The following is a 15,632-nucleotide window of genomic DNA, read 5'->3' as shown; positions in this document are numbered from 1 at the left end:
CGGCCAAGGCGGGCAGTCAAGGCGGGCGAGGCGGCCAAGGCGAGCAGGCGGGCCCTAGCACACCCAACTTTTTTTTTTAACTTTTGGTTTCACTCTCAAGTCTCAACCACTAAGCCAACCACACACTATCTGCCGCCCGCCGCCCGCATATGTAGATATAGTAGATGGTGCATATGTAGATGATTTGGAAGATTAGTTATGGCATATGTAGATGTAGTAGAGGGTGCATATGTAGATGATTTGGAAGATTAGTCATGTTTACTCTAGTACTTGTTCTACTGATGGATAATAGATTGAAGCTTTGAAATTTAAACTTAGTTTTTTGGTAAAAATAATAATATTACTTTGTTAGTATAATAGCATTAATATGATGATGAATTTTTATTAACTATTTTGTTAGTTTGCATGTATATATTTATTTGCTTTGTATGAAGTTTTTTTGTGCTTAAAAATTATTTAATTACACATCTTACATGAAAAATGATGACTATTTGTGATTATATTGTATAATTATATATGATTATCTATAAAAAATATTTAAAAAAATTCAACCGCCTAGGCACCGCCTAGCCGCCTAGGCGGCCGAGGCGGTAGGCGGTCACCGATCGCCCCGCCACCGCCTCCCGCCATTTACAACCTTGCTTTCATTCTATTTGAAAACTATTGATCTAACATACGATTCGAGTATTCTCATCATCTCATGGACTGTGGCATTGGGAAAATTGTCGACTTGTGATATGTTGTAAAAAAGATGACCTCAGTGTGCACTCTACCCGAATTGGTGTTTTTTTGCCGGGATGAGGAGGAGACTCGAGGTCATTTTCTTTTGCATTGTTCCTAGACGGCTTTTATCTAGTCTAAAACTCTTAATGAATTGGGTTTCGTGTGGGTTGCTCTGAGATGCGCGTGATATATTTGTTTTAATTACAGATTGTCGTCTTGGGAAGAGAGGTCGTACTTTTTGGAACGTGGCAATACATTGTATTTTTTGGTCAATCTGATTGGAGCGAAACAGAAGGATCTTCGATAATTGAGTGGAGTCGACTGAAGAATATTGGGAAAATATCATATATAGGGTTGCAGTTTGGACTAGGAAACTTTCAGATGTTAAGCATTCATCGATTTCATATTTGGTTAGGGATTGGAGCTCTATTTGTTGACGTTGTGTTCCAATCGTTTTTATCCATTTAGTACTTGCGGATATCTGGTCCGCCTTTTTGTTAACTTTTTCTACTTTATCATAAATAACATATTGTTTCTGATAATAAAATATATATGTATACCAACAAGTACCAGTTCACATGGCAACAATTTCAAACTAGGATTGTGGGAAGTTTAACCTTATTTATTAAGAATCATATATTTATAAATTGCAGCATCTCAAATTAATTTGTGTAATATCCAATATCAACATTATTACGCAATGATGCTCAATATGCATAGCAAGGTTTATCTTGGAAAGTAAAACAAGGGGAAATATGCTCACCGATAGGGACAATGACACATTTAGGGGAGCCAACATAGAGGAACACTTGTGAGCATCAAAACTTTCGCCTTCATTATTCTTGGAATCCACCACAATCGGCCTACTTAAATCATCATTTCCTTGAAAAGTACCGCAATAAAGTTCTAAACCTTGAATTTCAATCCATTTGTTGACTTGACCACTTTTAACTTTCACGGCAGCAGCAGATCTGAATGGTTATACAAGTATCAAAATGCCAATTCATGCATTGCACGATAAATTCTGAAAGGAAGTGAAATTAGATGGTACAACAAGTGTGTTTCAATCCATTTACATGGCCATCTTAGAAAAGAATGATTTCAATTCTCAAGTCTTTTAACTAGAAGAAAATGTAAATAATTCACTCGCACTTAAATTGTTTTCATCGATAAGAAACAAATTCAGTAATAAACATAAAAAAGGTACAATTTTGGAGTTGTACAATTAAATTTTAAAAAAAAATCCTCCAAAAAACTTTCAAAAATAAAATCTAATCACCCAACTTAAGTACAATATGTTCATAAAGAGAACTTGACTGTTGATCTAGATCATTACAGGTTGTCATCAACCATGCAATGTAATAAATTGGGTTCTTTAAGACCTTTGCATGGTTAAACTGCATCTCCGGTGAATGTGTTAACACTTTTAAATTATCCCCTTTTAAACCTGAATTTCATCAAATCTCAATCAAATACACCCCGTGAGTCTAATACAGACAAAAATGTCATTCATAACCTCATCATAAACTTAGTTTTATGGAGGTCACATATAGTCGATGTTCAATTAATTACACACAAAAACCCAGCTTGGTAATCATCTTGGTTTTTTGGAGGTCATTCATAGCCTCATGACAATCTTAGTTTTTTGGAGGTCATATATAGTAGACGTTCAGCTTGGTAATAATCGAGGTCTTCCAAGCGAAGCGAAGAGCTTATAAGAGGAAAAGGTTTTTTTTTTATAAGAAACTAGATATTATTAATAATTGAAGTTTTACACATAAAGCGGATGAGTAATCCGCAGTAGAATTAAGAACATAACATATTAAGCACTATCCTAGTAAGATCACGCCCACACATAATTCCAGTCCCTAATTAATTCAGAAATAGACAAATGCTGAAAATCTTTAACAATGATAGTCCAGCTCGCAACTCTGAACTTTATCTTTTCCCAAACTTCGTCTGTGGAATCTGGATTGTCTTGAAAAATTCGTTTGTTCCTCTCCAACCATATAGACCAAAGCGTACAGTGTAAGACAATTGGCAGGAATTGCGTTAATCTTTTGTTTGTAACTCCTCCCAAATCCGTTATTATCATATCAGCCGCGGACCTCGGAAGTATCCACTGAAAACCCAATTCCGTCAAGACTTTCGTCCAAATATCTCTCGCGAAAGAGCAATGCACCAACAAGTGATCTTGATTTTCTTCTTGTCTCTGACATAACACGCACCACTGAGGACACAACATACACGAGGGCCACCTTCTTTGAATGGAATCGCAAGTGGGGAGTTTCCCCAGAGCCAAAATCCAAGCGAAAACCCGTACTTTATGAGGGATCGGTACTTTCCAGATTCTTTGAAAGTAAGGAAAGTAAGGAACAGATGATATAGGAAAGAATGAATTGTAAAATGAACTAACTGAGAACACTCCTGACTGGTCTCCCATCCAAACTCTAAAATCCCCCACACCCCTCTGTAATCTCACCGACTCGAGAACCCCTAATAGGTTTGTGAACTCACCCACTTCTACCTCATTTAACTCTCTTCTAAAACGAATGTCCCAATGAAAGATATGACTGGGTCCCTCAGAATGTGATGCCAGAAAGCTGCTAATCGGTTTGTTTTGAGTTGTGGTAATCCTATATAGTGAAGGAAAGCTCTGTGAAAATGACTCCCCCCCTCCCAAACATCTTCCCAAAATCGAATGATATTACCCTCTCTTAACACCGCCCCAACCAAAGGAAGAAAAACCGGGTAAGATCGAGAGATAAATTTCCACGGACTTCTGAAAGTTGTGTTCCTTGCCAAACCCACATCCCACCCATTATCTTGAGTACCATAAATGCTTGTTATCACTTTTTTCCATAACTTTTCTCCTTCCAGCGACCCCCTCCACCACCATTTTCCCAACAAAGCTCGATTTCTCAAACCTATATTCCCCACGCCCAAACCCCCCCTGACCTTAGGTTTAGTAACCTGCTTCCAGCCGACGATATGACAATGCTTATCCCCATCTGCACCATCCCACAAAAAGTCCCTCATCAACTTGTCCATCCGCATCTCAACCCTTCTCGGCACTTTAAATAAAGACATGTAATATGACGGCAAAGCGCCCAACACTGACTGTATCAAAACCAATCTTCCCCCTCTTGAGAGGAAGGCTTTTTTCCATGAAGCAAGTTTCCTTGCCATTTTTGATAAGACCGGTTCCCAAAAATCTATCTTCGATGGATCACCACCCAATGGAACTCCTAAGTACTTTATTGGCAAGATATCTTTTTTACAACCAAGTTCATGTGCCAAAGCGTCAACCTCATCATCCGGACAGTTAATTCCCAAAACCAGACTTTTTTCCAAGTTTATCTTCAATCCCGATTGATGACCGAAGTAATTAAGTATATCCATTAATGCCATGACATGTCTTCTCTCCTGAACCAAAAATAGAGTGTCATCCGCGAACTGAATATGCGATATCTCCACTTTTCTTCTCCCAACTTCGAGTCCTTTTACCTCATTCAATCCCTTGGCCTTATCAACCAATCTACCCAAAACATCAACTACTAAATTAAACAGGAAAGGGGATAATGGATCCCCCTGTCGAAGTCCTCGCTCCCCCTTGAATTTCCCCCTTGGCCTTCCATTAATGAAAATCGAAAAGGACACACTCGAAACACATCCCTTAATCCACCTCCTCCATCTCTCTCCAAACCCTTTCATATTCAATACAAAATCCAGAAACCTCCAATCAACATTGTCATATGCTTTTTCCAAATCAACTTTTAGAATCCACCCCTTTTTATGTTTCCTTCTATATTCCTCCACAACCTCATTTGCAATTAGGCAACAATCAAGAATCTGTCTCCCCTTAATAAAAGCACATTGTGTCTCATCGACAGTTGAATCCAAGACTTTCTGAATTCTGTTAGTCAACACCTTTGCCACTATCTTGTACAAACTCGTCGTGAGGCTAATTGGTCTGAAATCCTTCACATTAATCGCTTCCTGTTTTTTCGGAATGAGGCATATGTATGTTTCGTTTGTGATGCCATTAACCACGCCGCTTTCATGAAATTCCTTGAACACTCTCATCAAATCTGCCTTAACCGTTTCCCAATTATGTTGGAAAAAAGCTAATGTGAAACCGTCGGGGCCCGGTGCTTTATCACCGTCACAGTCAAACACCGCTCTCCTGATCTCCTCCTCTGAAAATTCAATCTCCAACTCCTCCGCCTCCCTCGACTCTAAGGGACACCAAACTACTCCATCGATCTCCCCTACCCCCACCCCTTCCGATTTTCTGTAAAGATTCTTGTAAAAATTCAGTATATGCTCCTCAATCTGTCTCTCCCCATTGATCATATTTCCATCCTCCAGCATTAGTTTATCTATCGTAGCCTTATTCCTTCTGTTTGTCAACAGTGAGTGGAAAAATTTTGAGTTTTGGTCCCCTTCCTTCAACCATTTTATTTTTGATCTTTGTTGATTCATTCGAAATCTGAAGAGTGACAACGTTTCTAATTCACACCTCACCATTTTTCTTTCCGCATGTAGAGTTTCCGACCATCCTCCCTCGGACTCCAACACATCCAGCCTCTTCATCCTCGAAGTCAACCCCTTGTACCTAACACCCACATCTCCAAAAACTTCTCGGTTCCATTTCGATGCCTCGACTTTTATTCCTTTCAATTTGAGCATAAACTTATACCCCTCCCACCCCTGACAGTCCACATTACTCCACCACATCCCAACCAAGTCTTTAAATGAACGGTGTGAAAGCCAAGCATTCTCAAATCTAAAAGGAGTAGGACCCCACAACACCTTAGTAGTATCAAGTATCACCGGACAATGATCCGATGTAATTCTGGGTAGCACTGTCTGCCTAAAGTTGGGAAACAATTCCCTCCATCCCCCGGCGAAGAGGTATCTGTCCAATCGACAACAAATCGGATGTGCCCTTAGGTTTGACCATGTAAACTTTGCGTTCAAGAGCGGAGGATCATGAAGTTCCAATTCCTCTATCAATCTGTCAAAACACATCATGCTCGCAGTAATCGAGTTGCTATTAAGTTTTTCTCCTGCATTTCGTACCACATTAAAATCTCCTCCGAGGCACCAATTGATCCCACAAATGGTGCTCAGTCCGGCCAATTCATCCCATAACATTTCTCTATCTCGTGGTTTCACTGGTCCATAGATAGCAGAAAACCACCACTTATGCTCCTCACTCTCACTAATCTCAACCGAAACCGAATAATTCCCTATCAGATTGTTTCTTACCACCACCACCCTTGGATCCCACATAACGAGTATACCCCCCGAACTCCCAACCGAAGGCAAGTATACCCAATCAACAAATCTGGCTTTCCACAAACTGGCCACAAATCTTCTATCAATCAACTCTTGTTTAGTTTCCAAAATAGCCACTAAATCCGGAGCTTCCTTACGAATGACCGCACGAACAAGCTCTCGCCTTTTTACCGCCCCTCCTCCTCTTATATTACAAGTGCATATTTTCATAAAACAGATAAAGGCCCCTTCGAAGTTGTTCCTCGCTCATAATTAATTCCCCACTTCAACCTACTCAATTCTCTCCTCAAAATACCAGTGGACTTCTTCACCTCATCCCAACAACAACCTTCTGAATTTTTTCTCCCACTGTGAACCTTAATAGCTGAACTTGTATCCATGTTAGCCCGTAAGGAAATCTCTCTCTCTTTACCCGGCGTTTCATTGGTCTTACCTGCCCCCCCTCCTAAATAACCACTAGACAATCTCAACACTGTGAAGGAAGAAGGTAATAAAGAATGAAGAGAAAAAGAGTGACTAAGAGAAGGGGAATGATCACCGGATAGTACCTTTCCCTCATTAGGTATTTCGTTAACGCGTGTAATTGGCTCAGTGATAGGCTCCTTCGACGGTGAGAAAAGTCCCTTCATTAGCACCTCATCCTCCACAATATTAATCGACTCCTCTGTTTTGAAGGATACTTGACTATCGGAATCTGAGCTATAAGCCTCATTCTGCAGTAAATCATCACTGGAGTCATCAAAATCTGCACGTACACTGTCATCCAAATCATGAATCCCCAACCCTCTGACATTAGCATCCCCAAGGAAGTCTTCATCAACTATACCATCGGCTAGAAACTCATTATTTTTGGGTCTTCTGCTGTAAACCTTCGAGTAATTTGGCATCCTTAAGCATTTTCCTGTACTGCCACCCGAGGTTGTTTTCTTTTCGTCCTCATCTGTACTCATTAAAAAACTCGGTGACCTTCTGAATTTTTGTACCTCTGTTGGGACTATTTTTCCCAAAATCTTGGACACTTTTCCTTCCAAAGCTGTACCCAATCTCTCATTACTTGTTGATATCCTGTGATTGTTGTTGCTTACCAATGGGGTCATCTTCGTGCATTGTTTAGTCAATCCCGGTTGGTCGTTGCACCCACTGTTTCCTGGAGATTTTTGATCCGTTGTCTCTCCTGCAGCATCACATTTTGTTTGTGTCTCATTCCGCATCATATTCCTTTGAACATTTGTGTCACCCCAACCCGCAACCGTTTTCTTGCCATTCACAAGTACTTGAGCATAAGTTCGACGTTCGTACTTCTCGTAAGCTTGTGAGTCAAAGGAATCTACACGAATTCTGATATCTAGACTATCGTCTCCTATCTGGATCTTCATGCTGTTAGTTATGAACCCTCCAGCAGTGCCCTTCACCTTTAACTTTGCTGATTCCAGATTGCGAAATTTCAAAGTTTCCTTGCTGACCTCCAGCAGACCCCCACATCGTTCCCCAATAATTGCGAAAGTTTCCCTCGACCAAAGGTGCCACGGTATCCCATAAATACTCAGCCAACTGTTGCAGCATCTGTCAACCGAAACATTAGTGTTGATGTCCGGCCTCCATTCATCGAAAATCAAAGCCACCCCACCGTCGAAGAATCCTCTTTTGAGCTTTAGAAAATAAGAATACTCCTCCGCATTAGATGGCCACCACACTGCTTTGTTCGCTTGAAAGGGAAATAAGTCTACTACTTTGTTTGCAGGATTTCCAAGGACCGTCCGAATCGAATCCCAAGCAATGTTGGCCCTATTTCTTGTAACAATTAGTGCCTCATGCCACCTCAATACCGAATTTTCCTTATCACTGTCTTCCTTTTCTGCCATCGGTCCTTTTGTAGCATCCTTTAGCCTTGTAATGTCATCATTCTCCATTGTGATTCTTCGATAGGTTTTGTGTTCTGTATGTACGATCGGTGGACGGTCCCTTGTGGTGTAGCTCCCTGAAAGTATTCTGCCTAAGGCCTCTGAAATGTTCTTCCATCCCACTGATTTGAAACCGCTCGGCACTATTGTAATTTGCTTTCGTCCCCTCAAGTCGAATTTGTTCACTTCGACAAAGCTTCCACGTTGGTTGTTGATTCTCTGTGCTGTGAAAATCGCATTCTTTCCCCTGTATCGATGAAAGTCCCTGCTTGAGTAGGTATTGTTGACGAACTCCTTGAATTTCGAACCTAGCCATCTGGCCTCATCGCGATCAAAGTCCATCATGTAGTTGGCTTTCCTAGTTCTTTCGGCCCACCAAACTGAGTTGCCCCCATTCCCCAGCCTCAGTGTAAACACTTTATGTTCAAGCTTTATGACCTCATCCCTTGCTACGAACCCAGTGGCGAATTTCCGTCTATTTGATGCATACATCGTTCTTTGAGCAACAGGAATCCCGTCGACAGTAGGTTCCTTTGACTGAATGGTGCTCTGGAACCACAGTAATGAACCCGGCACAAAAAGAAGGAAAGTATTATGCCAGCGAAGGTGAAGCTCGAAATACGATTTTTTGACAGTGTGAAATCGCGAAAAAAGGGGGGGAGAAAAGGGGAAAATGGTAGTCGCCGACGGCCGGTGGCCGGCGCCGGTGGTTAAGGTAGAAGCCGATCACCAAAGCTCAGTGTATGGACGAGAAGGTTGAACCATGGTAGAACTCTGATGCTCGACTGCTGATGGAGGGGGGAGCATTTTCAAAAATTTCTCTCTCTAAAACTACACGCTTTTTTGTAGCGACCCTTATAAGAGGAAAAGGTTGAGCTACCTGCCTCTCAAATTTTAGAAAAATATGAGCATGATCTCTCTTATAGAGGAACTTTTTTTTTTATAGGAAACCTAAAATATTAAAGATACTTAAATGTTAGTTACAAACAGCAGATAAGTAATCCGCAATTTCTGACTAGAAATCTCGAAATTTAAAATCCATCTACATCACGACCCTCAATCAAAAACAAAATTCCAATCCATGTTTAAGTCTGACACACTGAGATGTTCATATTTCGGCTGTAACATCATCCAGCTCGCAACTCTGAATTTGACTTTGTCCCAAAGTTCTACGACCGAAACCTCTTCTCCTTCAAATAGTCTTGTATTCCTCTCCAACCAAATGGACCACAATATGCAATGTACGACTATAAACCAGAATCCTAAATGTTTCCTCCCTTTCGGCAAGCTCGGTTCCACAACAAACATATCCTTTGACTTATCAGGGACAGCCCAAACCAAATCCAAAGCCTTGAAAGCCTTGTGCCAAATCTGTGAGGAGAAATCACAATGAAGTAGTAAATGATCTTGACTCTCCTCGTTCCTTTTACATAAACAGCACCAGTTAGGGCATAATACACACGATGTCCATCTTCTTTGCACCTCATCACAAGTCTGCAACTTCTCCAACGCCACAATCCACAAAAATACTTGCACCTTTGGCGGGACAACTATTTTCCAGATTTTTGAAAAATAAACGAAAGTGAACAGATCTTTAGCTTGCCTCGGGAAAGCCCATGAGATAGAGCCTAATATTCAATTTTTGCATTGCTTCGTGTTATCATGGGTTGCTTCGTACTTCTCCAGGTTACCAAATTCCTCCACACGAATGTACAATACCCTTATGTAGAACGCCTATCTGCGTGAGATCCAACCCAATCGGCATCGATAATACACTAGAATTTCTCGTGCCAAGGATTTTTTTGAAGAAAAGTCTTTCACCTGGATTCATTTATCGGTATCTCATAATTTGGTATACAGCATCCATGTGGTCTTTTGCAGGTTAGTTCATGAACTGGTTGACAACGCTTACGACAAAGCCAGTGTCAGAACGCGAATGTGTGAGATGGATTAGTTTTATGGATTTGTGCAGAGTAATGCATCCATTTTAAATTTGGGAGGATGTTTGGGTGGGTGGGGAGTCTTTTCAGTCCAAATTTCAGTCTTTGTTTCGTATTTGCACTGTGACCAATAGGCCAATTCGTCATTTCTTAGAGGTCGTCACTTCTCAGGGTAGTTCTTCTTTCATTTGGGATGTGAGGTTCAGAAGAGATCTGACTAAGAGTGAAATTTGTGAGTTCACTACTTTACTACGAGTACTACAGAGTGTCAAACCACAGTTGGGTGTTGAGGACTATAGAGTTTGGGTGGGGGAACCCTCGGGCTTTTTCTCTGTCAAATCTTTTTACAACTCTTTTTTCCCTGTCTCAAATTTTCCGTTGTTCGATTCCTATCATAATATCTGGAAAGTACAAGTCCCACACAAGATTAAGATTTTCTCGTGGATCGTGGCCTTGGAGAAGTTGCCTGCGTGTGACGCGGAGCAAAGAAGGTGGAAGGATTGTGTACTAAGCCAGCAGTGGTGTTGCTTATGCAGGAAAAATGAAGAAAGCCAAGATCATATACTACTACATTGTTCATTCTCGAGGGGTATTTGGATTAATGTCTTAAGAGAGTTGGGATTTCAGTGGACTTTTCCGAGACATGCCAAAGATCTTTTCATTTCCGACTCTTACTGCCCATTGGGGAAGAATCTCACTGACTTCTGGTTTCTGGTAGTTCATTGCATTTACTGGTCTATTTGGATGGAAAGGAATAAGAGAATATTTGAAGAAACGTCAGAATCTATCGACAAAGTGTGGGAAAGAATTAAATTCAGAGTGGCTTCTTGGACTACCATCTTGCAACGTTTTAACCATTTGTTTATTGCAGACCTAGTTAGGGATTGGAAATTTGTAGGGTTCTGAGTTTCTGGTTTCATTGCATTACTCGTGAAATTTTTAGTTGATTTGTAATATTGCTGCGGATTACTCATCCGCGTTAAACTTTGTAATGCTCTAATTTATAATATAGTTAGTTTTCTATCAAAAAAAAATGCATCCATTTTAAGGAATTTTAACGTTGAAATCTCAAGCATTTAAGGATGTAAACATCGGAGCATTTAAGACACTTGAAAATTTGAACATCTATTTGCTCAGTCGATGTGCCCATCATCAAGCAATGTTAATTAGATATAATTATATATCAGATCATTAAGGATCATATGTGTTGCTTTATTCACTCATTATTTGTATTTTCAGCCTACTGAGAGAGCGAATAACAATTGTAACTGTAGAAACAGATGGATTTATTTATTTATTTATAGATATGATTGATTTATATATTTTTTGTATATTTTAATATCTCTAGTTTATTGGAGATTTAATGTTATAAATTGAACACCTTTGTCTTGTTTCCATAATCAGAGAAATAAAATAACTTCTCTCGTTTCATTCAACATGCTATCTGAGTCTAGTTTCGATACCCTCTCCATGACAAAAAACACTAAGTAGGGTTTGCTATATTGAAAAGTAGCGCAGAACCCTATTGTGGCATTTGCGTTTTCGTTGACTTCTACGGCGGCTATTGAGTCGCAATATTCGACAACCTTCTTGGTGCTACTAACAACTGTGTAAGTTGCGAGCTTTTGCAGGAACAACACGATCGTTTAATTCTTATAGCCCAAAAACATGACGGGCCTAATAAGCCCAACAACTTAATATTTCAAAAGCCTAGAGCCTGAAGTATTATAGATCAAACAACTATCGTCTCTGTAATGGGTCTGATGACACAATTGGCCATATCTGGTGTAATGTACCATGCCGAGGCCACCTCACTCTTCTCTGGCGACATTGCTAGTGTCATCCCACCACCGACGCAAGGACCAATAAACGCTGTTGGGTTTCACAATTCGCCAGGTCACTTCCGTTCACAAATTGAATGGCAAATTTTTTTTAGAAAGTACAGTTATACAGGAGCCAGCAATGAATATGGAAGAAACTGGTACCTGGAAGAACCTTCATTAAGGATGTTCATCTGAACCGAACCGCCCGAGCCGAAAACGTAACCGAATCATTTTTGGTTCGTATTTCAGTAAACCGGATTTTTTTTAAGAACAAGGGTGTTTCAATGACAACAGAATGTTTGAGAAAGTTTTCACAAGGAACAGAATGATTCAGAATTATAGAGATGCACCTGCGCCCAGTTTTCTAAATTGTGTCCTAGGCGCTAGGCGGCGGCCGATCGCACCGAAAAGGTGCTAGTCGGACGACTTTGCGGCCTCAGGGATATAGGACTCTGGTTGTGGCTTCGGCTGCGCCGGTCTAGTTGATAAAGAACGTTGAAGATTTCGATGGTCATGGTTTTCTGAAATTTCTGTAGCCGATGAGATTCTAGGCATGATAAACGATGAAAATGGGAGAAAATGGGTTAAGAAGAGGATGAATGAAAATGGTAATAATAAGTGGCGGCTAGGACAAGAGAAAAAATATCAATTTTTTTAATTCTGAGCCAAATTAATGAATTATAAATGGATCTTATCCCCAATAATTAAAATATTAAACATATTTCCTATTCTTTATCATTAATAACAGATTATTACTCGTTATCATGAACTCGACTAGTCCTATCTAGGCTAGCACACGACTAGCGCCTAGCGAATTTTAGAACCTTGTTTGCACCTTTGCACGGTCAAAATCTAATCCGGAGCCACAAGAAAATTACCGAGTCCGACACTTGAGGTATCACTTCTGAATCTTTAGACCTCGCCATTGCCCTTAGGAAAGGTATTAGATCTTGCAGTCAACATCCTCTTTCAAATTTTGTGTCATGCCAAAACCTTTTCTCATCATATCATTATTTCATCTCACAATTGTCTGGTGTAGATGCACCTAAGTCTATACAAGAAGCACTAAAGCTTCCTAAATGGAGAAGAGCTATTACGAGGAAATGGAGGCTATGGAAAAAAATGGGACGTGGGAAAAAGTTCACTTACCTGAAAGAAAAGTTGTAGTCGGCTATAAACGGGTATTACAGTGAAGTTCAACTCAGATAGGTCATTAGAATGATACAAAGCTCGAATGGTTGCAAAGGAGTTCACACAGACGTTCGGGTTGACTACCAATTAACCTTTGCACCAACAACGAAAATTGAACACCATTTGTGTTCTCCTACCATTAGCTGAAAAATTTAGCAAGGCGCATAAGCGCCATGGAGCTTGAGGGCAAGGCGAGTCGCGCCCTTACCGAAGCAAGGCGCACATTTTAAAATTTTTTAAAAAATATTTATGTTAGAATAAATATATTTTAAAATATTAAATAATTAAATCAAAATGTCACTCAAAACAAAAAATAATTAGTAAGTTCATAGTAATTAGTGACATTATTAAAAAATTTCAATCATCCAAATCAAGTTCGTCTTCTTCCATCGAATCATCAGAGTCCCCAGAACTTTCAGACTTTTATTCTTCTTGGTCTTCATAATTTTTTTGATCGACATCAATTTCTTCTTTCTTTTAATCCAAAAGATGTGAAATCGGTCTTTTTCTGGTTGTTTTAGATGTAGATGTCATCACCTCGTTCTTCTGTTCAGCGTTCTCTTCTTCTGATTCTAGCATTGGAGCATTGGGTCGGTAGGTTTTGGGCTTTTTGTTTTAAACAAATAATTAAAAAATATTCACTTAAGCGCGTCTAATTGAACTTCCAAGGCTAATCCGGGCAAGCGTCTGGGCTCGTCTTATTGAATCGTTGCGCCTGGGATCAGGGTCCTTGCCTGGTGGTTGCGAGAGCAGAGAGGCGAGAGGCACTCGCCTTTGAGAACTATGCACTATATCAACTGGACATGAAGAATGCCTTTATTAATGGAGAATTAGAAAAATAGGTTTATATGGATGCACCTCCTAGTTTAGGAAATAATTTTGAAGAGAAGGTTTGTGAGTTGAAAAAGTCCATCTATGGACTAAAGCAACCCCATGTGCTTGGTCTGAAAGATTAACAAAGTTTATCAAAAAAAAAGGGTACTGGACATGAAGAATGCCTTTATTAATGGAGAATTAGAAAAAGAGGTTTATATGGATGCACCTTCTAGTTTAGGAAATAATTTTGAAGAGAAGGTTTGTAAGTTGAAAAAGTCCATCTATGGACTAAAGCAACCCCATGTGTTTGGTCTGAAAGATTAACAAAGTTTATCCAAAAAAAAAAGGTACAATCAAGGTCAATCTGATCATATAATGTTTATATGACAGACAAAATGTGGGAAAATAGCTTTCTTGATTGTATGTGTTGATGACATAATACTCACTAGAATGATGGCAAAGAAATATGCAGGTTGAAGAAAAGTCTGGCATCAGAGTTTGAAATAAAAGACTTGGGTCCCTTGCACTATTTCGTGGGAATGGAGGTTGCCAGATCAAGAAAAGGAATTTCAGTGTCACAAAGAAAGTATGTGTTGGATCTTTTAAAAGAGACATGGATGATTAGTTGAAGGCCCGGTGATACACCCATGGATCCAAATCAAAAGTTAGGAGAAATATCAAATGGTGTTCATGTGGACAAGAGTCGATATCAACGTCTTGTACGGATTTTCATCTATTTGTCCCATATAAGACTTGATATTACACATGTTGTGGGAGTTGTGAGTTGATATATTCATTCACCATATGAAGAACACTTGGGAGCAGTGTATAAAATTCTTTCTTCAACGTTAATAATGCACTACAATTCAGCTTCTTCGATATCATTTGGAAAACACCTATTCCAACAAAAATTCAAATCTTCTCTTGGACGGCCATTCTAGGCAAATTACCAACATCCAAGGTGATTCAAAAAAAATGGCCTACTTGTGCTCTTTCTCCAAACTGGTGTGTGTTGTGTCGTAAGGATGCGGAAACACAAGATCATTTGCTTGTTCATTGCAATTTCAGTAGTGCACTGTGGGGTAGGGCTTTGGAAGAACTGAGACTGGTTTGGGTTACTCCGAAAACATCGAAGGACTTGTTTGCTACGGACCTTGGACAGTTGCTTGGCAAAAAAGGAAAAATCTTTTGGAGAGTGGTGATGCACGGAATATGTTGGGCAATATGGCTAGAGAGAAATAGAAGAATCTTTCAAGAGACTGAAGGAACAGAAGAAGATTGCTGGGAGAAAATCAAGATCAACATAGCAAACTGGATTCGATCAGTCAAAGATTTCAAGGGTTTATCGATTTCTGATTTATTTCGAGATTGGTCGTACATCTATTGTTAGACGTTTTGGTTTCTTTTCATTAGTAGTGGACTTCTAGTACACTTCCTGTCATGGACATTAACATATATTAATAATAATTAATTGTTTCTTATCAAAAAAAAAACATCAAGTTATTGCACCTTTGTGTGGAGAAACCTTGTTACTTGGCAAAGCAAGAAACAAAATGCAGTTGACTGGAGCAGTACAGAAGCTGAGTTTCGAGCCATGGTAGATCGAGTGTGTGAAGTGCTATGGAGAAAGGGAATTCTTGAAGAGCTGAAACTCAAAGTTAAGTATTGCAAACAATCCTGTCCAGTATGATCGTACAAAACACATTGAGATTGACTGGAATTTTATTAAAGAGAAGTTGGAAAATGGAACTATTTGTATGCCATTTGTTACCTCAGAACGACAAACAACTGATGTGCTAACAAAAGGCCATTTCAGACCCAAATTTGAAACATTCATTGACAAGTTGGGCGTGGGCATGATCAATATCTATGCATTGTGTTATGAGATAGATTTCATAATCTCAATTTCTCGATTCTAAGTAAGTGAGAGAAAT

General features: G+C 39.7%; 1 protein-coding gene across 2 annotated transcripts in view; it reads right to left on the bottom strand.

Moving 5' to 3' along the window:
- LOC140816609 (intermembrane lipid transfer protein VPS13) overlaps window positions 1-15,632 on the bottom strand; it is a 98,519-nt gene that overhangs the window by 64,758 nt on the left and 18,129 nt on the right. For both annotated transcript variants that reach the window (XM_073175991.1, XM_073175992.1), the window contains exon 8: window positions 1,487-1,694. In XM_073175991.1, coding sequence (XP_073032092.1) covers window positions 1,487-1,694 — 208 coding nt within the window. The remainder of the gene's footprint in view (window positions 1-1,486; window positions 1,695-15,632) is intronic.

Source organism: Primulina eburnea, chromosome 16 (genome assembly GCF_022965805.1).
Source record: "Primulina eburnea isolate SZY01 chromosome 16, ASM2296580v1, whole genome shotgun sequence".
In the NCBI taxonomy this organism is placed as follows: domain Eukaryota; kingdom Viridiplantae; phylum Streptophyta; class Magnoliopsida; order Lamiales; family Gesneriaceae; genus Primulina; species Primulina eburnea.
This window is presented reverse-complemented; position numbering and strand designations above follow the sequence as displayed.